This window comes from Panthera tigris, chromosome F2 (assembly GCF_018350195.1).
Source record: "Panthera tigris isolate Pti1 chromosome F2, P.tigris_Pti1_mat1.1, whole genome shotgun sequence".
Lineage (NCBI taxonomy): Eukaryota > Metazoa > Chordata > Mammalia > Carnivora > Felidae > Panthera > Panthera tigris.
The window spans coordinates 49,426,169-49,450,816 of record NC_056676.1 but is presented as its reverse complement, the minus strand read 5'-3'; the positions used below and the strand labels follow the sequence as shown (position 1 = coordinate 49,450,816).

General features: G+C 43.2%; 1 protein-coding gene across 1 annotated transcript in view; it reads left to right on the top strand.

The window, feature by feature from the left end:
- The window catches only part of DPYS (dihydropyrimidinase), an 80,418-nt gene extending 65,015 nt beyond the window's left edge, over positions 1–15,403 (top strand). The window contains exons 8-10 of the mRNA XM_042972997.1: positions 2,326–2,533; positions 13,289–13,419; positions 15,000–15,403. Of these exons, the coding sequence (XP_042828931.1) occupies positions 2,326–2,533; positions 13,289–13,405 (325 nt within the window). The 3' untranslated portion in view covers positions 13,406–13,419; positions 15,000–15,403. The remainder of the gene's footprint in view (positions 1–2,325; positions 2,534–13,288; positions 13,420–14,999) is intronic.
- The last annotated feature ends 9,245 nt before the right edge of the window (positions 15,404–24,648 follow it).

The window sequence follows — 24,648 nt, the reverse complement described above, 5'->3', positions numbered from 1 at the left end:
ATAACCCTTGAGAAAGTCAAGGTCATGATCTTTATTTGTCTGAGGCAGAGAAATCTGATTTGACATTTTGCTGTCACAGACCTTTTGCTTTCATATTTGTTTCTTTTTTTTTGCATATTCATTTATTCCCAGCCCACAAAAACACTTTACTTTGTGTATTTCCTTTTGTATTTGTCTACCTGCATATGTATTTTCCTTGTAGATATAATATACATGCTTTGTATAACTTTTTTTCCATTTATTATTATGTAATTATCATTTTATTTGCTTCCCTATCATATTCTTAATTGTAGGCTTTCATAGATGCCCAATAGTCCACCAGATAGTCATTAGAAAATTGTTATGCTTCAGATTTTGAATAGTTTAGGCAGTACTGCAATGACAGTCTTTGTGTATAGAGCTTATTTCTTCTCTTAGATTATTTCCCTAAGAGCGTCAGTAATTTTTAATTTCCAATCGGGAAAATAGACTTTTATGATTTAGGGCTTCCCCTTTTTTGCCTCCCATTCTTGTATTTCAGGAACCATTTCAGCATGAATTTTTATGCATTTTACTTCCTCCATTTAGTAGACTTAGTAATGCATTCGTCCAGACATTTTTATGTAACATTTTACAAAGCAAGCCAGAGAGTTTCTGCCATCAGTGTAACTGATACTTAGGAAACCACAGCCCAGACAGACTATGGAAGTATCACAAAGAGACTGTGATGGTCGTAAAAACACTTTAACCTGCAGGTTTGAAGCTCCTTTATATTGTTCCTTAGATTTATCTTGAGTTTGTATCTTTCATCACCAACTCATAACTCATCATAACTCATCCTATTCTTAGTAACCCTTTAAATATTTTATTCATTTTCCTATTTCCTATCAAACATCACTATTTGATCAGTAGCCCCCCTCCTCCTTAGTGTTTGAAATTATTGTTACTGTGTTTGTATCTACCTCTTATTCATTGTGATCTTTTCAACTTTTCTATCAGTCAGTTGGTTCTTAAGGCCCCTCTTTGTGGACAGTGGTGAGGAGTGTATGAAGGTAACAGGGGAAACAAAGAGGGCTGTAGGAGGTGTTGGGTCGTCCAGATGAGAGATGATGGTGGCATGGGACTTGGGTGGGAACAGTGGAGAGCTACCAAAGCGTGCAGGTTTGGGATTTCTTTATTTATTTTTGGGGAGGTAGAACCAATAGGCTTAATGATATCTTGAGGGAGGAGGAAAGGCAGATGGTAGTATCATTTACTGAGTTGAGAAACTCAAGGGAGAAGCAAACTTGAGTGGGAGTGTTGTGGGAGACATTGAAAATCAAGAATTCTGTTTGGACATGTTAGGGTTGGAAACCATTCCAACCATAGGGTTGGAAACCCAATATCCAGGCCAGCACCATCTCGTTCATTTCTAGGGTGGCAGCACACAAAAGCTCTGAATCTCCGAGCTCCATCCTTCCAGATTAGGGTTGGGGGAGCCTTGGGCTACTGTTCCTTCGACCCAGCCTTGGGGATTTTAGCAAAGAACTTCTCTCAATCCATCTTGAGAGGGCTTATAGAGACTTGTACAGAATTCAGATGATGCTCATGTTATTCACTGCTGCCAGATCACTCCCCCCACCCCCGCCCCTTTCCACCAAATGAGATTTAGGGAAGAAGTCACTCAACTTTCAAGGATCCAGCCTGGAAGTCATCGATCATATTGTATAAGATTGAACGTACTAATAAACTACTAAGAATAATGATGAATATACAAATAGATGACATAGACCCTGCTAAGTGATTATATTCTAACATGCTTTGTTATTTTTATCATCTCAAATTTTTCAAGTTTTGCCTCAGACAAGGGAAAGAAGTTCCAGATACAATTTTCCTTGATAACGACCAAGTTCAATTTGACAACCACCAATTTCTGATTCCGTCTGGGAAAGGAGGGAGAGGGATGGGATTTGGGGAGTGGGAATGAAGAAGCCTCAGATGCATCTGCCAAAAGTTACACTTCTGTAAAGCTGGGTGGGTACTGAATCAGTGTGTTCATCAGACTCATGTGTGTTGTAAAAATTAATTTAAAAATCTAACCGTGAGAGACAATATCTTCCTTTCACCCACTTCATCCTCATTAATCACCATAAGGAGTGATCTATTGGGTTTTTCTCTCAGAAAATGTAATTACTTTGTAATGAAATGTTAATGCTATGTTCTATTCTTGAAGTCGCTTGTTCAAATGATAAAGCTTAATATGGCTTAATAGAGTTGCTAAATTTTCTTCTAAAGTCATTCTTTGAATATTGTATATTTGTCAGGTGAGCTGGTGATGATGTGGAGGGTCTTTGTCTTTACAAACAGGACTATTTCAGCAAGAACTCATCATCAGGCTGTTAACTTCAATATCTTCGAGGGCATGGTTTGCCACGGGGTGCCCCTTGTGACCATTTCCAGAGGCAAAGTGGTGTATGAAGCTGGAGTTCTTAGTGTCACAGCAGGAGATGGAAAGTTTATTCCTCGCAAACCATTTGCTGAGTATATTTACAAACGGATCAAGCAGCGAGACCAGGTGAGTTGTGCAGAAATAGGTTATTACCGGGGGCTGAACCGTCACCTGTTTCTGGATGTTGTTTTTGGCGTTTTCACATATGCTCGCCTTAACACATTCTTGGGAGTCAGGATTGAGAGGAGAGGTTCCAGCTAAATTCCAGTTTTCTAAGAGAGAATCATTATTGGATGTATGCATTTTCCCTTGAAGATAGGTGTATCTACCAAGGGTTTCCTCATGGACCAAGTCACTTTTCCCCAGGCAGATTCAGGGTCTCTGGGGAGTTTTGGCAATTGTGTTAGTCGGCGTCCTCTAGGAAGCAGATACTCATGTTTTTATTAGGGGTAACACCTGTGTGAGAAGATTGGAAGGAGTCAGAAAGTGCTGGGAGAGCCTTCAGACTGAAATTCAAGTCTGACTCTGGTGAAGGACCGAGAAAAAAGAAAGCAAACATCCTAGTCTACCATTCAATCTAAGATAGGTAGAGCAAGGCCTTGGGCAGCCCTTGAACCAAGTCTCCTGTCAACCAGCTACATGGCATGCTGTCATTGGCTGGGAGCAGCTATGGGAGGCGTGGCCTGTGTGCAAAATGGAGGTGGAGTTTGGAGCTCAGCAATGAATGGTGCTTAGCAATGAATGGTGCTTCAAAAAATTACACTCCTTATAGTAGAATGTATGAAAGCTCATTTTAATGGCCATGAGAGCAGTGGTGGAGTTTTGAGCAGGTAGATCTAAATATGAATTCTACCTTGCCCTTCCATTTCCTAGCTATGTGGCCAACAGCAAGATCTCTCATCCTTCTGCTCAGTTGTCTGATCTAGAGAAAGGCAACATTTCCTCCTTAACAAATTGCTAAGACTGAAATAAGAGTTTTAAATATAAGGCACATAGTATGGGTCAAATGTTAGTTCTGTCTCTTTGTTTTCCTCTTTTGATGACCAAATCTATGACAAAGTTTCCCTAAATCTTTGTTTGTAATAAATGTATAAAAGAAACATTTGTTCTTAATGTATCATGGGTTTTTATACCTTTGTTTACTTTACACTGTTTTAAAAATTCATTTTACTAAATACACTAACATGTCAGAAGATTTCAAATGAAAACCATATAAATTGCTAGACTTGGGGTGTCAGGGAGGCAACCTGTGCCCTCGACCCCACGTGAGGACAATAGGCCATGGCTGGATGCCCGAGATCTTCTAAGACTGCCTTTCTGGTTTTTACTCAGTAGGCTTCACTCACTGTGTTCCTCATCTGGCCTAGAGACAGTAGAGTTTGAAACCCTTGGATCAATTCTAAGGCTTCTCTCTCTTCTTTCCATTTTAAAATATATTTCTATTTTTCCAAAGTTCTCTGGCTGTTTTTCAATGCATTCCATTTGGATCATGTAGTCTGTTTGATTTTTCCTCTTATGTCTTGTGAGAAATTTTTTACTTGTGGAGTCTCAGAGTCCCTTATACAGGATTCATCCTGTTTTGTTTGGTGTTTTTCTTTTAACACTTCCTAAAGCTATGATTAAGTAAACAGGCACTCTAGAATGTTTTAAATTCTCAGGGTGCCATAGTTCTTTATATACTGTATTTTAGTCAAAATGTTTAAGATTACAGTTCATTTTGCTAGGGTTAATTTGTAAATGTTGACATTGACAGGTACCAGGTAGATAGTGACTGTAAGAATCCCCTGTGTTTCTGACCACGTGTGTGATAGATAATAGCAATACTAACATTTGCTGATGCTAACTGAATGCAAGTCAGGGCATGAGTTCTTTCACTGTAAAATTCTGTGAGGGAAGGAACTATTATTTTCCCCCATTTTAAAGATTAGGAAACAAGCTTTAGAAATTTAGACACTGATCCAGGTCATACAGCTCGTATATGGCAGGGCCAGAACATAAACTCTGGTTGTCTGACTCCAAAAACTGTACAGGTGAGCAATGAACGATATTGTAAATCATAAAGATTGAGTTAAATGAGTTAATGGGAGACAAATGATTCAGCATTTGGTTTGGAAAACAATAGTCTCTCAAAAACTAATCTGAATTGGAGACATTGTTGGCGGCTAACGCATTCACGAAGCTGTAATAGTAATCCAAGGTATGAGCAGAAAGGGATTGGGTTAGGGAACCATAAGGAGCCAGAATCAGCAGAACTGGGTGATAGGTTAGGTCACATGTGAATTGGATTCAAGACAGCATCAGTGCCAATGCTCTCCAACAGGGGCGCTAGACTAACCGGGAACGCCTGATAGACTGTATTTAAATGGCTGACGTTACCTAAGTTGTCTTCTTGTAGAGAAAATGTTTGAGGCAGCAGAGATCACCAAATGACTGGCGTCATCAATTATCCTTTCCAAATTGTCATTTTAGGGTTTGTTGGCAAAATTCTTATCAACTTCCCTTTTCAAGAGTTCACTTTGTTTGTGAGTCATCTTAGTTTCTTAATATTTTCTTCTGATATCACCAACTTTTTTTTCCTTTTTTAAAAAATTTTTATTGTTTATTTATTTTTGAAACACAGAGAGATGGAGCGTGAGTGGGGGAAGGGCAGAGAGAAAGGGAGACACAGAATCTGAAGCAGGCTCCAGGCTCTGAGCTGTCAGCACAGAGCCCGATGCAGGGCTTGAACCCACAGACTGTGAGATTCATGACCTGAGCTGGAGTGGGGTGCTGAACCTACTGAACCACCCAGGCACCCCTGATATCACCAACTTTTAAGGCATTCAAGGGCATTATTGTTTTTGCAGTAACAATAGGTGATAGCTGTTATCATTATTGTCATGTGCTATTCTGAAAACTTACTATCTGCCAGGCACTGTACTAGATGGTTTACAGTCATTATTTTACTCAACCTGCATAACAAGTCATATGGTAGATATTATCAACCTCATTTTACAAAATAGAAAGCTGAGTCTCAGCAAGATTAAATAACTTCCCTGTGATTAGCAGTAAGTAAACGTAAGAGCCAGGATTTGTAACATGGCCTTTCTGATTCCCGCTGTATCATGGGACCTCCATACATCAAGAAAAGAGAAGAAAGTGATTGTGAAACTCAAAGTGTGGGGAAACTCATTATTTTGGAAAACGGTGGTGTGGGAAAAATATCAAAGAAAATGGATAAAATGAGGTTTGAAGGCTGCCTGGAGACATTTCAAACATTTTTTTCTCTCCATGAAGCAAAGATAATTTCATAGAAGAAAAATATCACACTAAGGTTAATAAAGAGAGTTGTTAGGCATTCTAGTTTTAAATTGACATTAGGTTATTAGAGCTCTTGCTTTGGTTTCCATTTAAAATATTCTGGTTATTTTTGTAAGGATAGGAGTTTGAAGGCAAGCAGAAAAGTAAGAAAATGAATCCCTTACCCTTCTGTGGTAGAGACACATCAGCGTTTGCCTGCTCCATAACTTGGCTGACTTGGCTGGAGTGTTGGTTCCTTAAGGACACCATCGTATATTCTCATGCCCAGTACTTGGTACATAGTAAGAATTTGATGCATAAACAAACTGCAGGGGCATCTGGAGGGCTCGGTGGGTTAAGCATCCCACTTCGGCTCAGGTCATGATCTTGCGGTTCATGAGTTTGAGCCCTGCATCGGGCTCTGTGCTGACAGTTTGGAACCCGCTTCAGATCCTCTTTCTCCCTCTGTTTCTGCCCCTCCCCCACTCATGCTCTGTCTCTCTCTGTAAAAAATAAACATTAAAAATTTTTTAAAAATAAAAAAAACTGCAAATAGAAAGAGCAAAGACTATAGTTTTAGAGGTCTTAGAAAAAATTTTAAATCAACTTACCCGGGAGATTGCCCCCTGACTCATCCCAAATTGTGGAATTATCTGTGAGCTTGATTCTTGTCCATGAGTTTATTACTTAACAAAAGTTACCAGCATCATGCCAGGCACCTACCACTGTTATCAGATACAGTAAGGAATTTCAAAGGAAAGAAACAACATTTTTATCCAATTTGACAGCTTTTGGGAATTGTTTCTTTATTTATTTTAACATTTAAGCAGCTGATCCTTAAGGGAAAAAAATTTAAATCAGAAGATGAGGCATCAAACTATTTGATAAATATAACATAATAAAATATATATTACAGTATTTTATAAAAAGTCACTTAAGTGACTCTTGGGGGATGAAGGAAGGAGAAAAAAAAAAAAGAGTAACAAAACTTAGATGTTCAAGAGCATCTGGAAAGAATAAAATCAACTTACATACTGTTAATTCCTTACCCCAAAAAATATAGCTCGTGAAACTCAAATGAATTACTTTTTCTAGAATTTTTTGTGTGTTTAGACTTGTAATTTTCACCCAAATTTGGAAGTACAGAGTTGCTTTAAGTCATCTCTTTTTCTCTTTTTTCAGTATTAAGCAACCCAATCTATTCTGGGAAATCAGGGTCACATTGCATTTTATAGAGAAACAGGAATAGCTTCACGGAGCAATGCATGGCTTCAGAGTTGTGCCAAAGCTTTGAAACTTTTAAAGCTTTGCAACAATAAGCATAATTTGCCTTTTAGATAAGATAAAATTGAATGGATGGCTGATCTGGTCCTTGAAATGAGTGTTCTCCACTTCTGAAGGAACAGTTTGTCAACGTCTTTCTCAATGTGGTAGCTCAGAGAAAATAATTTAAGGGATGTCGGTAACTGTCACGTATCCTCATTTCCTCAGATTGATTGTTAATAATAATCAAAGGTGATACCTCCGTTGGAGTCGGCTCATTTTGGTTCATGAGAGACATTTGTGTGTGCCTCTTCCCAGCTCCTCATTCAGTGACGTCACTTCAGTAGCCTGAAATCTGCTGTGGTGGGAGCATTTACACCCCAGAAATAGGCAGGTGCTATAAATCAGGGCTTTGGGGGGGCTGCTGAGAAAAGGGAAGGCAGCGCTGGTTGTTGACATTGACCAGTGCACCACTGTATACGGGGACTTCCTAAATACTCTCTTTTTGCGCTTTAACCACTCAGCATTTATTCAATAAATATTTATTGATAACCAGTTATGTGCCTGGCATAGTTTAATCCTTACAACCTTCTGAGGCAAGTAGTGGTATTCCAATTTTATAAAGTAAGAAACTGAGGCATTTTTTTAAGTTTATTTACTTATTTTGAGAGAGGCTGAGACAACATGAGCGGAGGAGGGGCAGAAAGAGAGAGAGAGAGAGAGGGAGAGAATTCCAAGCATGCTCTGCACTATGAGTGCAGAGCCCGACATGGGGCTTGAACTCACAGAACCATGAGATCATGACCTAAACCGAAATCAAGAGTTTGACCCTTAACTGACTGAGCCACAAGGTGTCCCAGAATCAGAGGCTTAAGGAGGTCACATAGCTACTAAGTGGCCGCCTTAGAACCCAGACCCAGATTTTTCTACCTCCAAAGCCAATCCCCTTAGCCTCTATTGCTGCAGTGTACTGATCAGGAAGTTTACTCCCCCCCCACACACAAAGCCACCTGCCCCCATCCTCAGAATGTCACCCCACTAGTCTGCCTTCCTGTACATGGCGTTCACTTACCCTCAGGCTGGCAAACTTATTACCAGAGGAACCATCCCTGAAATGAGAGGGCCCAGCTTTGTCACATTGTCCTTGAGAAATAGCTCAGCAGATATGTTGAAGGTTAAAAGGAAATAATTGGTGGATTGCAAAAGATTTTCAAAATGCAGGTTTTCACTGTTACAGGTCATCTCTAATGAACCTAGGGGTTCTTCGTGCCCTAGGGATTCACAGCCCTGAAGGGCTCAGTTCATTGTGTGCTGAGTGTTCACCAGACAGGCATGGACTTCATTTGCTGCTCATTTGGACTGCTAAGTATTGGATCAGTACCTGCTGTTTGGAATCTGGAAATTCTGTTGTCTCAACTGATATTTTAGTTTCTTAGTCTCCATGTTTGGCATGGTATCAGAACTTCCTCTGGGGCCCAGGATTCTTCTCCGTTGGTCTTCCTAGTCTCAGAAAAGCTAGCATCCCAGCACACAACTCTCTGCAAACAATACAATTACATTTTCTATCAACTTACAACTTCCTGTTTCCCCTGGTCAGCTAACCAAAAAGCATTTCTGCAATTACCTGGGTATAATAATGATGATTGCGATTCATATTTATTCATAGTGCTGCACATTGTGATATAGTTCTCTTTTTTGTCTATTAACTCATCATAATGACAGTCATCATTAAATGCTGTAAACCTTGAACTTTACCAACGCAAGCACCAGCACCCTGCCAGACGAGGTGCCATCTGTGATCCCTATATTACCTAAGAGAGCCTCTCACACAGTTTTACACTCGAGCCACTTTATTGGATTGTGATATCATCAGGATGGAAAGATCTGGTGGTGGGTGAAATCATTGGATTTTGACCCACCTGTACTGAGGGGAACAGATGCCACAACCCAGTTCACCCCTCTGAAGGTGCGTTCTCAGGACACTAGTCTCACACTAGTTTCTCTCTCTCTCTCTCTTTCTCTCTCTCTCTCTCTCTCTTTAGGACACTAGTCTCTTGAGGTGCACCTTGAGAAAGGTGTCACATAATTTTAGATAATGCTGCTCTCAGACTGATTCTATTGCCCAATATCATACAAAAGTTCTAAGAAGTCCTACAGTTGAGAAACCTTTCATTTAACAAATATTTCTCGAGCACCAGGTACTATCCTAGGCCCTGGGGATACAGGTGTAATATAACACCAGTGTTCGTTCTCAAAGACCTTAAATCCTATTTCCGTTTCACCTACAGTTCCTTGTGCCTAAGTCCCAATTTTGCTGGAGACCCTTATTACATCCCCCTGCGATGAGGTCTATTAGCCACTTGAACAAAGGAGTCTGGAGATTAGGAGAGATCAGGGCTGCAATTAAAATTTGGGAATCGCAACATGTAGATTTAAAACCATAAGTCTGAGGCCACCGAGAAGAAGAAAGGAGGCTTCAGACGGAGCTCTGGGACTGCCAACCTTCAGAGGTTGAGGAGCAGAGGAGCCAGCAAAGGAGCCTGAGAAAGGGGCCGGTGAGGTAGGAAGAAAACCAGGAGAACATGGAGGAGAGAAGGCAAGCAGAGAAGAGACCTGCCCTCTTTGTTCAATCCAGAGCCCTCTGCTTCTTTGTCCGGCTCTTCCATAAATGTCCGCGAAGAATTAGGTATGGGTTTAGCTGGGAGACTCAGGGCGGAGTCCGTGTTAATCACTGTACTCATCTGAGATCCTAGGGAACGAAACCCACTTTATTTTGGACCCCACCACTTAGGGTAACCCATGAGCATGACACATTGGTCTCACCAGACGCTAGGGGCCATGTCAGGGCAGGGCACTTCACACTTCAGATGGAGATCTGTTATTGTCACTAGAGAGAAGTAACAAGAGTTGTAGGTTGGGTCTACTGAGAAAACACATGTGCAACTGAACTTCTGAATAACACAGTGACGGCTTGAGATTTTGCAGGACGAGTGCCATCACTCTCTGTTTTGTCGCAGTGAATATCTACTGAGGTTCTGAAATAGACGGAGTGCAATGCCAGGGGCAATAGGCAGTACAAAGATGAACAAGATGTGGGGCTAGCATTAAAGAGTTTATGTAACCCACCTCTAAGGATAAGAAGATTTTACAAGGTGAGAGTACTGGGAGGCTTGGGACCAGAACTTGAATTGTCTTTGATTTCTGTCAAATCATCTATCAAAGCGGAAGGCTGTGAAGTGTGGAGCAGCAAAGCCTCCCCAGAAAGGGCCGGTTTGTCTCTGAGGCGGCGGCGTGGGCAGGGGTGGTTAATGCCCCACGGCAGTTCTGGCGGGAAATCGTGCCCTGCCTACCCAGAGCCTCAGAGGCAGATACAGAGCAGGACCACGTGCAGATTAGACCTGGCCAGTCAGGTCAGAAATACACGGTGGCCACTGTGACCAGAGTGACCAGCAAGGCTACGAGGGAGGGGCCTAGTGGCACTGCTAGTGAAGTGACTGAGCAGCCAGAAGGTGGTTCGTGGACAACCAGGTGAGCCGAGGCCTGCCCACAGGAGACAGTCGGCCAAAGAGGAAGGGCAGCCTAGAGAACAGATAAACGGCGAAACACAGCAAAGGAGTGTGAGGGAAACGGAGTTACCCCAGGCCAGGATGACCCACACAAGGAGGAGACAAAGCTCAGATGGGGATCTCCTCCCCATCATACCCTGGGCAGAAATTGATCAACTGTGTATTGAGTACTTGTTATGGAAAAACAGAGCAGTACCCCAGCCCCGAATCTGCTGGAAGGGATAGATGAGTAAACAGATAATTACAGGAAACCATGGTAAACAGGGTGGTGGATGTGTCAGGGAGGGCTAAAGCATCCTGGACAGACAATCCTCTGGACCTGAGTGAGAGAAGATAAATCAGAGATGTTTAGGCCAAGGAGGTGGTAATGCCAGCATGGGCAAGGTCTAGCCCTGGCGGGAGGATCTGGGAAGGACCCTGGTCATCTGTTGAGTCTCGTGATCCCCACCAAGTCTGCAGCTGGGGTCAGGGAAGGATCCTCCAAGGGACTGATCAGGTTGTGAAGTAAGCCCACCCCTGAATGAGGAGGACTGTGCCTGGGCGTGATGGCTCTGCTTAAATCACTGCTTTTAGCCACCCCTTCCCAGGAAGGAGTCCAGGAGAGACAAAAAAGTAATAGCTGAAAACCACAAGCAGTGAAGTTTCAAAGGAACTGTTGGGTGAAGAGGGAGACAGAGTGGGGCTGATGAAGGGCACGCAGCATGAAGGCAGGTGACACCAAGATCTGCCCACTTATGTCACTTTTTCCAGGGGATCTTAGCTGTGGAAAAGGCTGGCCACAGGTTTTACTGAGTGCCAGTGCTAACAGAAAAGAGAGAAAGGAAAGACCCTTCCGATTATAGGCAACATATGGACATGAATCCTGGTTTTCCTAGCTAGTTCTTTTTTTCAAAGTTTATTTATTTATTTTTGAGAGAAACAAAGAGCACACATACAAGTGGGGGAGGGGCAGGGAGAGAGGGAGAGAGAATCCAAAGCAGACTCCATGCTGTCAGTGCAGAGCCTGATGCAGGGCTTGAACCCACGAACCGTGTGATCATGACCTGAGCCAAAACCAAGTCGCTTAACCGACTGAGCCATCCAGGCACCCTGTTATTAGCCAGTTCTGATGATGCCCGTTAATTATGTTTAGTTCCCTTTACAGTCTCAGTCGTGTTTGGATTCAATTATATGGTCAGCCAAAGTTTAAGTGATACATCATACAGTCTGACTTGGAAAGTAAACCAGGAGAGGAAAAAACATGAAGACCTCCCTGAAAGGTCATAGAGTGGGACAGTAAGTAGATGTAAGTTTCAGGTGTGGCTTAGCTCCAGGTAACACAAGGTCCAGGGGCTGGGTGGCAGAAATAGGAAGTTGGTCCTTCATTTCTTGGTGTCGATGTTCCTCAAGATGACAACAGGATCCAGGGCAAAGTAAAGGACAGAGATAGTCAAAATGAAAGTCCAGCAAAGCATCCAACCAGACACAGAAAACGGACAGAGGCTGGGACTGGTGAGCGGAGGGCAGGGGTCCCCCCCTCCCACCCCCTAAGTGCTCTGTGTGTACCCTGACACTACACTTCAAATGTCACAACTGTAGGGACGGTCTCTGTGTTGCTCTTTGTTTTGTCCTCTGTGCCTGGCAAAATATCTGGGACTGTGTGTGTTCAATAAATATCCATAAAATGAAGGAAGGTAACGCTTTGTATCTGGGAGATGGCTTTCATTCCCTCCGTTTCCTAGATGAGTGAGTAGGCTCATCTGGCCTTTATGGCAAAGCTAGAACTCAAACATAGGGCCGGTGTCTGGCAGAGCTCACATTGTTGATCACCACAGTATATTGGTTTTGGTGGTCAAAACAAGGCAAATGTTATTGGAGGGGGGATCTACATACTTATGTGTACACACATACTTATTTATTAAGAGCTTATTCTACACTAGGCATTATTCTAAATGATTTACTTATTTTTAATCCTCTCCCAACCATACCCAAAAGCCGGTGCTGTTACTATTCCCAGCTTAAACTGAGGCAGCAGGAATACAGTGTTCAGGAACATGCCCAAACAGTCTGGTTTCAGAGCCCATGCCCTTAATCACTGTGGCTTGCTGCCTCTTGACTTGCCAGTGAATTTGTGTCCATGTTTATAAACAGTGTGACTTATTTCTTGTGAATGCCTTTGTTTATCCAGTCCAGATTTCTAAACTCTGAGCAAGCACTGAATTAACTCAAGCTGAATCCAGCCGGCGGGTTCTGCTCTCAGCGGGCCACCCGAGAGGTATAGTTAGAGATGTGAGATTCTGTGGACAGCCTGTTACACACAGGGGCAAGTGAGAAAATGAGAAAACACATACACAGATTGCTAGACTCAGAAGAAAATGCTCAGAGTCTTAGGAGAGGTACCACAAAGCGGTCTAGGAATATAGATGTCTAAGATTGAAATGAGAAGGAAAGGTAGAATGTCCGAAGGACCATGAGGTGGTTAATACAACCAGAAGGGTGTGGGGATGGGGTAGAGGCTCCAATTTAAGTTTCAGTGAAAGGACAATCAGAGCGTGCTTCCTGGGTGTTTGTTGGACACAGATTAGCTCCAGCAAAGAGTGGGGCACAGCTCAGGTACTTGAGGTTGCCAGGAACTTCAGTGAAAGGGCAAGGGGCGGGAGGCACATGAGAGGTCAATTAGCAAGATTCGTTTTGCTCTCGCTAAGATTCGTTTTGCTCATTAAGGGAGCTGCGCTTAGCTTTGAATTCAGGAAATCAGTAAACCACAAGAGGAAAATGAACTGTTCTGTTTCAGACTTGCACACCTACCCCTGTGGAGCGTGAACCCTACAAGGGAGAAGTCGTCACACTGAAAACTAGAGAGACAAAAGAAGACGCCGCAGCAGGGACCAGGAAACAGGCCCACCCCTGAGCTGGGTGCTGTGGGTAAGAGACGGTGGGCAGAGAAAGTATTCCTGCATGAAATCGGCAGCTCTGTCTTCATAAGCTTTTGAAGAGTCCAAGGTCAATGTCAAAGGCTTCAAAGTGACAAAAGACTCAAGGACAGGTTAGCCAAGGGAAGACTGATAAAAGACCTCTTAACACAGAACACTTAGTTGAGCCTGCAGATTGAAGAAGGCCTTGGTCTATTTTGAGATTTATTCTCTGAGATGTTAGGAAACATTCAGCAAAGCCTTGAAGTATCAAATATGAGCAAGAGGCAAATAGACGGGTAGCATACAGAGGGACCTGTTAGTGAGGAAATTTGACACGTCTTAAAACAGTGTAATTTTGTGGTCAAATTTATAAACTATTTAATTAGGATCTTATCTAGAAAACAAATCTTCGTATTGTAAATGCAATTATGTTCTAGAACTTTGAATGAAAAAAATAAATCAAATGTTGCTTTTGGGTGTATAATTTTTCAGGAAAATTATTTGATAGTCTTTGATGTACTTTATTGCACACTTAATTCTTGGAATAGTATTGTAGATATGGTCATTTTGGAAAAATATTTCAGTGCTTCCTCAGTTTTCTCTTAGTCTTTTGATACCCAGATCTTTCTTTTTTTTCAAGTATCTATTATCACCATTCTTGTCAATTTCTTTCCTTCCTTCTTCCTTCCTCCCTCCCTTCTCTTCCCTTCCCTTCCTCTTCCTTCCTTTCTCCCTCTCTTTCCTTCCTTCCTTCCTTCCTTCCTTCCTTCCTTCCTTCCTCCCTCCCTCCCTCCCTCCCTCTGTCTCCCTTCCTCCTTTCTTTCCTCCCTCCCTCTCTCCCTCCCTTCCTTCCTTCCTTCCTTCCTTCCTTCTTTCCTTCTTTCCTTTCTTCCTTCCCTCCTTTTCTTTCTTTCTTTCTTTCTTTCTTTCTTTCTTTCTTTCTTTCTTTCCTATTATTTTCTGATCCTGCTCTGGCTGCCTCTCTCCAACACCACTTCCACTGGCTTCATGAAATCTGCATGTTTTGCCAGCTTTAAATTTCATTGGGCTCTAAAATTTTTTTTTTTAATTTGTGATGTTTTTGGCTGTTTCAACACATAGTGATCTGCAAAAGACTTACACGAGGCATCGACATGGTAAACGGGGATAGGTGTTTGTGCTAATTGGGACACTGTCAAAGGACTACTTTTATACATACCCACTTAGGAGTTCCACATTTTTACACTAGGACAACCTGTACTTCCCTAAACCCCATGACTTGAATCATGAGGTCCTGTGTACTCTGGGTTATATTCTCTTTATTATGGAGTGCTGTCTTTAACAATGCTATGCAGCCGAAGCTTCAAGTTTTTTGTCATTTCCTGACTATTGGAATTCTTTTTCCAATCCAGGAAGATTGTGTTAAAAATTCAGAGGAAGATTAGCAAGAGGGAGAGATTCTGTTGAATGCTATAACATGCTATTAACATCATTTATAGGAGCACGATTAGTGTTTACTTTGATTATAGCATTTCTTGGGGGTTAGGCTTGAGTTCTGCATCTCTTTATGAGGGAGAATGTTATACTGAGTTCCTTTTGTTCTGTTCAAAGGTAAAATCAGAGAAAAGAATTCTGCTGTTCCCATCACTGTTAAGTGTCGTCAGCCCGTGGAGAAACAGGCCTCATTTCAACTCCCCAAGATGCTTTTGAAAAAATAATCGCTCAAGGCCTCTTTGATTTCCTTTCAGAAGCAATTGCTGTCTTTCTCACTGTGACTTTGTTGCTGCGTAAGATGGAAGATATAAATGACTATTATTGTGATGGAAAGTCCATGTGAAAATTCATTGATGATACTTTAAAATGACATCTTTGCTTGTACTGGATTTCTTGCTTTGAAATTTTAAAAATCACTTTCTTGTTTAAGGTTGTTTTAATGGCTACCATTTGTTTAAAAATAGCAAACTCTGTGGTTTTACATCCTATTCTAATTAATAAACATTGAGATCTGCATTTTATATCCTGTTTTCTGGGTCATGTGTATCTTCTAACTTACAGGGTTGAGACCCTGAGAGGTTGGTTTCGATTCAAAAGCACAATTTCCTCTGTGACATCTGTTTCAGTAACTACTGGAAATCGGATCCCTGAACAAACCTCATGTAATTAAATTGGATACTCAACCTTAGATTAAGTCTGAACCAAATTATCCAATCACACTGATGAGTGCAGGATTTGGAGGAATTAACAAGAATCAGCATGGCTGAAAGATGTTACAGTGATACCTTCCCTCCCCTATGCTTCCGGGTCTGTCCTGTGATCCTTCTGTGTATGCAGAGAAGCTGAGCTTCTATTTCTTCTCCTAAGTAACTAGGTCAAGAGGAATTTTTAAAACATGGAGTAAAATCAGGGCAATTATGCTCTCACTGCAGATACTTCTGCCCCTGACTTAACTTAGATCAGGAGTGTACCCACACCTTTGACAAGGGGTGATAGGAATCCAGTTTATCCAATTCTAATTTGTTTTGAACACACAGGAAAAAATGACGGTGAGCTACACCTGAAGAAGAATCATGGGTCTTTTTTGTCAGGGTAGAGGTACCTTAAAATATTTGATTAGTATTCTCCTCTGCTTTGGTTGACAATGGAAACTCCTCAATAAAATGTCTGAATCCTCTGAAAAGAAATAGTGAAATTGCTTTCTCACCTGGAAGCCAGCTCCCACTCATCCTTCAGTCTTCGGCCTAAATATCATCACCCCTTCTTAGAGGCTTTTTCAGATCCAACATGAGAGGTCACGTTGGGTCATATTCGTCCTTACCAGAGCCCGGCTTACGCCCAGTCACAGTGCCTGTGCCAATGTGCTATAATCACTGCTTTACATGACTTCTCCTCCCGGAAACTGAATGCTCATTCAGGGCAGGGCCTGTCCGGTTCAGATCATTTCCCCAGCATTTAGCAGAGTGCCTAGAAATTGATGAGCATTCTATGCATATTTATTAATTTTTAAATAAAGGAGGAAACGAAGGAGTTCCTGCTACGTTCCTCAATTGAGAGAGATGAAGTTAGTAAGAAGTCTGAACAAAATAGGGACAAACTTTGTGGAGTATTTTAGTCTATGGCCATACCACCATGAACTCACCCAATCTCGTCTGATCACGGAAGCTAAGCAGGGTCGGACCTGGTCAGTACCTGGATGGGAGTATTTGAGTGTAAGCTTGCTTTAAATGAAGAGTACCTGGGGCGGGGGGGGGGGGGGGGGGGGAGGGGGCTGGGTGGCTCAGTCTTTGAGCATCCAACTTTGGCTCAGGTCACGATCTCAGGGGTTCATGAGTGCCAGCCCCACATAGGACTCGACTGTCTGCCCTGAGCCCACTTCGGGTCCTCTGTCTCCCTCTCTCTCTGCCCCTCCCCTGCTCATACTCTCTCTCTCAAAAATAAATAAACATTTACAAAAAATAAATGAAGAGTACAGATTCATTGTCTGTTTGATAGATCCTTTTTTGGAGAATGAAATCTGTGTCAACAAAGTCATTTGAAATGAATGTGGGGATCCCTTTGTTGCTTTTATGAGACTTGTCATGAATATTTTTGCAGAAACGTAATTCTAACTAATATTATAAAGCCATAAGAAAACATGATTCAAGCTATTAATATTTAATACCATGTTTTTCAGGATTGCCTCTGGTATACAAAGTGAGGTCCCTTTGTCACCAAACAATTGCATTTTCAAGGTCTGTGCAAAAAATAGATGGAATGAGTAGCATTCCATTTTTAAAATTAAAATACGAGTTTATTAAAACATACAAAAAGCAAAACAATTAACATAACCACACCTATATACCTACCATCCCATTTAAGAAATAAAACTTTACCGATACAGTGCAAGTGCCATTTCCACGTCTCCTACCTGCCCCAAGGTAACCAGAGCTCTGAATCTGGAGTTTTATTCCCACGCACATCTTCCATACCTTTGCGATACCTGCCCATATCTCTAAGCATTGTGCTGTGTGGGGTTAAATCTTATAGAAACATTATATAGTATGTATTGGGGGTTTTTTGTTTGTTTTCTAGTGCCTATGGTATTGATTCCTGCTTTTTTTTTTTTTTTTTCTTTTACAGCCAAGGTGTTTGGGAGTTATTTGTTTTGATTGGTCTAGCTCTCATGATCCATTTTAGCAACATAATTTCCATCATGTAACCACACCACAGTCTATTGACCCATTGTCCTCTTGACAGGCATTTACGCTGTTGCCATTGTTTTGCTATCACAAACGATGCTGCTACACGCATTTCTGTGCAGGTTTCCTGGGACGCAATTCGAGCTCCTCCAGGGGACATGCCTGTGGTGCAGAAGAGTGGGGCTGGTGGGTCTTACAGTGTGCACATCCTCCCCTTACTTCAATACTGGCAAATTGTTCTCTAAGTGAAAAGTTGTGCTAATGAGGCTGAGCTCCTTTTCACTGTGCAGTTTCATCGGTCTAACTGAGCCTCAGTATCTTCATGTATAAGATAAGATAGTATCAGCCTAACACCTGAGGCTGCTGCAAGGATCAGGAAGCCTGTACTGTAGGGTCTGCACAAGCTTGCTACAATTTCTGTGCCATATGACGAATTAACACCCAGAGATTGTCTAAGTCTTGACCTTGCTGTCTCTGTGGGAAGGAAGCTCACCAGGCTTCGAAAGAAGCCGGCCGCTTTGGCAGCCTCAGGAGCATGGAAGTCTAGACTAGGAGACAGTTACAGAGGGCACAGCCGGGGGGGGGGGGGGGGGGGGGGTGAGCACAGCAGGGGTCTGCAGAGAGCTCAGAGGTCAAAGGGCTTGGTAGCTCCCAGCAGGCACCGCGTGAACAAGGGGCACAAGCTGAAAAATGAGGAAGGGTGGAGACTGGCTCTCAAGCGCCCCCTGCAGGTCCAACAGGTCCCGATGTGCGCTTCTGCAGCTGCAGCTGGTACCCTCTTCTCCCAACGTTCCTCTCCCCTCTGCCTGCCCACTGGACAGGGGAGGCAGCATCCTCTAAGGGAAGGATCGTGGGCATGTCACAGTCCTTAAAGTCACAAAAGCTGAATTCGTACCAGTTGATTGAGACCCTTGACCTTCCTGAGCCTCAGTTTCTTTCTTGGTAAGGTAGTAATAATAAACACCTCCTTTGCAGAGGTTCTTTGAAAATATGAATTGAGAGGGTAAGTGTAAAGCCTCTGGCTCTCCACCAGTGGAAGGTCAGATTTGCCCGCTGCTCCTTGCCCCTCCTCCATACCAACTTTAACTCTCCTCTTTACCTTCTTTCCCAGCTACCTGCTACGGAACCCCCTCAAGCCCCTAATCGATTAATTTAGATTTCTTTTTGTCAAACCCACTCTCTCCTTTTCCTTCTTTTTGAATAATATCTGTAGACACGTTTTTAAGACAACAAGAACGGATCTATCATTTAGTAAACACCCACTGTTTATAGAACACTGAACAAAATCCCTTAGTTCAGGCTGCCATTGTCCCTCAACTGCACACTGAGTGGCACAGTGAGGGCCTCAGTGAATTCATCTTGAGAATAAAGACAAAAGATGCCAAGAGAAAGAACTCACAAATGAAAATTCACACTACAGCAAATTATTGGTTGTGTTCAGAGGTCAGGACTGCATCCACTATGTGTCGAGGGAGCTTCTAAAAATATAAATGGCCGGTTTTGAAATATATGTGCCCATGTTTTATTGAAGCCTGCACGATAATCTAATATGACCAAATAATTATGTTATACTTACTGTGCAAAATATTTGCAGCCGCATGGTAATTGTCAGTTCCTTGAGGACAGGGACAAGTTCTTCACAGCTTGGGTCCCAGACAGCACCAGCACAGTGATTTCCACAGGGTGGGCCTTCATGATGGGCTTGGTAAGTTGAAATTAACGTACCATAGCTGGGGGGATTTAGAGGAAACTGTCTGAATTGGGAAAGACTTTCTGAAGAAAAAGGATTTCAAATCCTGCGTTTTTGAAGACACGCCTGTCTGCCAGAGAGAAAGGAGTACGTTTTAGAAAGGGGAACAGAACAACAAAATCACAGGTGAGCTCAACTGTCAGCCTTGGAAGTACACCTTGCACTGGCCCTCGAGGCTCCTCAGGGGGCAGTCGGCTTTACGTAACAAGCCCTTGGAGTAGGGAAGCATCAACAGGCTTTCTAAAGACTGCTTTTTGCCTAAAAATAGTATGTAGTCTCCACAAGAATACAGGACCTTTGACTTTTTCCATAATGAAACCCATAAATGTGCTCAGTAGATTCTTAATATTTGTCAGGCCCCTATTAGATGTCTGGATCAGTGCTAAGCTCTCTGTATAGATGCTGTCACTCCATTCTGTCGGCAGCCCTATGAGATAGATGCTATTATCACCCTGACTGAACAGATGAGAAAACAAAGCCTCAGAGAAGTTAAATAATTGCCCAAAGGCACTTCGCTGGTCAGTGGGTGACCCAGGATGTGAATCCCAGCCCACTTGACTCCAGTTGACCATGATAGTGTATTCCTTCGTCAAGATTTTCAAAGGAACCCACCCCTGGATGATGTACAGTTGTCTGAACCTCATTAAAGCTCAGAAAAAATCAAGGCAGCTATCAGTCATTAAGAGTCTACCTATGAAGACCTTATGTACTTTAATAATCTGTTTTTAATGTTCATTTATTTTTGAAAGAGAGTGAGAGCTGGGCAGGGGCAGAGAGAGGGGGAAAGGATCCAGAGCGGGCTCTGTGCTGACAGCAGAGAGCCCGATGCGGGGCTGGAACTCACGAACTACAAGATCGTGACCTGAAGTTGGACACATAACTGACTGAGCCACCCGGGTGCCCCAAGGCTCTACATACTTTACGAGTATTAGTTCACACCATCCTTCCGACATCACTCTGAGGAGGGGACTGTGGTTACCTCCATTTTATACGTGGTGAAACCGAGGTACGTTAATTATAACTTCTCAGTTCCTAGATGACGTCAGGGGATGACCTGGGAGGGGGTTCCCAATGTGCGTTATGTCTTCTCGGTAAACGGTTTCTGAACCGCCCAAGACAGTCCTGGTGAAAGTGCATCACCTCACCCCTAGATAGTGCTAGACTCTCCCTAACTAATAATACATAACACAGGAGGAGCAGAAGACAGGATTTTCAGAAATCAATGGCTGTTCTCATGGAATTAGATTCAATTCTTTCTAAGAACTCTAGCATCCTACATAAGGACATTTCTCTTGGAGCAGCCAGAAGGTTGGGTTATCTTTCTTTTGTTCATTTTGTTGAAAAGAATTGAATCCTGATTTGTTGTCTTTCCTCCTTGAACCTGAAGTCAAGAGCACAGGTGGGAAGCACAGGCCAGCGAGTGACTCATGGACACTCCTCCCGGTGTCCTGAGTGGGCTGCCTCTCCCCGTGCCAGGAACCCGTGGGAGCTCCCCTGGGCTGGCCCTTCCAGCCATGGGGAAAGACACCTGAAGCAGTGTTAACCTGGCCCTACCACTCCTGGGATTGCTCACATCCGTCGGTGCCTCTGCCTGATGGGACACCTTGCATGATGCAGCGTGGGGTTGACATTAGAAACCCGGTGTCAGTACCAGCTCTGCCCTTTTACCTGTGTGGCTTCCGCAAATGACACTCGGCTCCAAGCCTCCTTGACTTCATCTTCCCACAGAGGAGGTGGGTACACTGGCTGTGTACGGAAGCATTCAAGAACGGGGGCTCCGGAATCAAATGGACTGAGTTTCAAAACTTGCCTCCGTCACTACCTGTATAGTCTGGCAAATTACCTAAATTCTCCTGGCCTCATATGTTCCATCTGTAAAATGGGGGGAATATAAATGCTTACCTGCAAGATTTGGGGGAGAATTAAATGGGATAAGGCATAAACACTTAACGCTGTAAATCCTCAGTCAGCATTAGCTACTGTCATTTCTTTGCGCTCGACTGATTTAGTGTTCTACATCAAGGTAGAATGAAGCCATCTAATGCCATTGTAGGAGCTTCTGGCCTCCTCCGGGTCACAGTTCATGGCCATTGCTGCTCAATAGCACAGTCGCACAACTAAAACTGAGAGATGAAAGAAACGCTTGTGCAAAAGCAGTCCCGTAGTGATTGGTGGACTGGTCATCCTCCTCTTTACTTCGATTGGCTCTCCGAAAAGTGACTACGTTGTTAGCCGCTGAGGGGCAGGTGAGTGTTGCTTTTGCTTCAGTAATTTATGAAGCCACTTGAGAAATAAGCCTTGCGGTTTTCCCTTCAAATTTTCCCATGAGCCGCCTAAACATACATCTTTCTGTCTCATAGAACATATTATTTGAGTTAATTATTGGGGAATGAGATGTCACCAATTAAATGAAATGAATACATTTCTGCAACTAGTCCTTCCAAAGTCATAAATGTGTTGAAATTTTATTTTCACAAAAACCAAACTTAAACTCTGGGTGTTTATGCCTCAAAACTTGTATTAGAATAGAAAGAGAGAGAGAGAGAGAGAGAGAGAGAGAGCTGTTTGCTGGATGAAATCTTCATAACATTCAAGATCAGACTTAAACTTCATTCAGACAGGAAATGAAAGCATCATAGAGACTTAAAGCCAGAAAGACCTTTTAGCGCCCCCATAAGCAAGATGAGGAAATAAATCCCTCCAGGCTATATTGCCCTAGGTCCCACTCCTGGCTCATGCCCTTGGGCAACTAACATTTATTGAGTATTCCTCATGCGCCAGATATTGGCACCAAAGATAAAATTGTGAGTAAAAGCAGATACAGTCCCTGCCCTCCTGAGAAAAACAGAGATTGGTCAAATAATCACAAGCCATCCTAAATTTGTAACTGTTCCAAGCACTACAAAGAAGAGGTATACAGTGAAACAAGAACCTGAGAGGAAAGATTTCATGACTTGGAGAATGATCAGGGAGGGCTTCCCAGAGAAGGTGACTGATGAGCTGAGACCAGAAGTAAGAATATAAGCAGGCAACACAGGGCAGGAGGAGTCTGCAGAGACTAGTGTGTGTGGCTGGGGCTGGGGAGGACAAGGACCCGGAAGTATGAATAAAGGAGCAAAGGCTGAGATATCTGGTGGGAGAGGGAGAGAGAGACAGAGAGAAAGAGAGCACTCGAGAGAGAGGCAGGAGCCAGAACAAGCAACCAGAAGCCTCTGAAGGGTCTTCAGCCAAAACACGACCTCACCAGATTTGAGAGACAGAGCAGAGGCTGGGGTTTGGCCACGTTATGTCTGAGATGCTAGTGAGCTATCCAAGTGGAAAGATCAAAGAGACCGTTGCACGTACTAGAGGAGAAAGCGGCGCCCGAGATTTCAATTTGCAGACGCCTCCAAACAGAATAGCTTGTTTCCTTACCTTTAAATTGGAGTCGTCACGGTGTCTACCTCAGGCTTAAAAGAGATAATGTAAAGAAATCCCTTAGCACAATGGCAACACCCAGTAGGTATTCAGTAGAAGTCAGCTCTGGCCGTGATTATTATCAGGAAACTTATTTCCTGAAGTCTATAGCTAGTCAATCACCTGAGAATAGGGGCCCTATCGTCAATGGTAAGATTCAAAAGCTCTGCTGTGGCACTCTTTTTCTTTTTTTTAATCTTTTTAATGTTTATTTATTTTTGAGAGAGCGAGAGAGAGTCGGGGGGGGGGGAGGGCAGAGAGAGAGGGAGTCACAGAATCTATGAGCTGTCAGCACAGAGCCCGACGCGGGGCTCGAACTCACGAACCGTGAGATCACGAACCGTGAGATCACGAACCGTGAGATCACAACCAGAGATCACAATCCGAGCTGACATTGGACGCTTAACCGACTGAGCCACCCAGGCGCCCCAGCTGTGGCAGACTCTTAACTTACTACAAGAACAAAATCTAAAGGTGAATTCTCTGGCCTAGAAACTCTAGCTTCTGGGAAGTACCATCTGACTCTACAGACATGACCCACGTAAAAGATCTCAAATCACCAGTGCCTCAAGATAACCCAAAGTACTGGGCCACTGATTCTGCCTCCATTTTGTGATCTGGAAATACAAATAATCGTAACACCAGCACCCGAGCAACGGTGAGAGGATGAAGTGAGATGGTATTTCTTCAAGCCTCTTCTGAAACGAGGTGGGTATAAATAACTAAATACGTTTTTATACGTGACCCGGTGGGTGTGAAGGCCCGGTGTCGGGTCTGACATGCAGAAGGCTCTGGGCTCTTCTCTGTGACGTAACCACACGGTACTGTACTGAGCACTTCACTCATTTGTCTCCGCAGCACATGTTCGCTGGCTTTTACTTGGTGCCGGTAACGTGCTAGGCTCCAGGAATATGAAATCACCCCTTTATGAATGAGCTGGGCTTGGTAGAGTGCAGTCACAAAGCAACTGTCTCCTTCTCCTACGGTCTGAATCCCTTCTCCCCTCTCTCTCCGGTTAAATATTGGGCAGTTGCCGTAGCTCTGATGACCCAGCTCAGATCACAGGACAATAGGAGTCTTGTTTCGGCGTTAGAAAATCAATTCCAGTCTAATTATCCCCAAACTGCAGTCCAGTCTAGGGTAATAATGGAAACTCGGGAGCCGGTTAATCAGTTGAGCCTTCTCAGCAACCACGTCCATTGTCTTCTCTCGTCTGCACCCACCTTCTCCCCCTCACCTGGTGCAGTTTCTGACCATCCTGCCTCCTGTCGTCCACGCAGCCCCACCTGTGTGGCTTTGGGCAAATCACTGAATCGCTGTGCCACAGTGTCATCAACTCTCAAATGCTGAAAGTATTTTGTCTCCCTCATTGGATTGTCGGGAGGCTTAAATGAAAATATTTCAATCGACGTCTAACATATGATAAACCTTCAGTAAATGTCAGCAATTACTATTATTGTGCCTTCCCTTTTGCCTACAAGTATGCTTAAGTTTCTCCTTCGTTTTTTTTTTTTTTTGTTTGTTTGTTTGTTTAATTGTTATTTATTTTTGAGAGAGAGAGAGAGACAGAGCGTGAGCGGGCAGGGGCAGAAAGAGAGACACAGAATCTGAAGCAGGCTCCAGGCCCTGAGCTGTCACCACAGAGCCTGACGCAGGGCTCAAACTCACACACCATGAGAACGTGACCTGAGCCGAAGTTGGACGCTCAACCGACTGAGCCACCCAGGCGTCCCAAGTTCCTCCTATCTTACAGAAATTTCTTGACCAATTTATTTTTGACTCAAGCTATTTTGATTCTAGTGGTCTTTTCTTCCCAGCCCAGTTTGGAAGAGGAACCCGTATTTACATTCTCACTTTAAATCCACTCCTCAAAACCTTG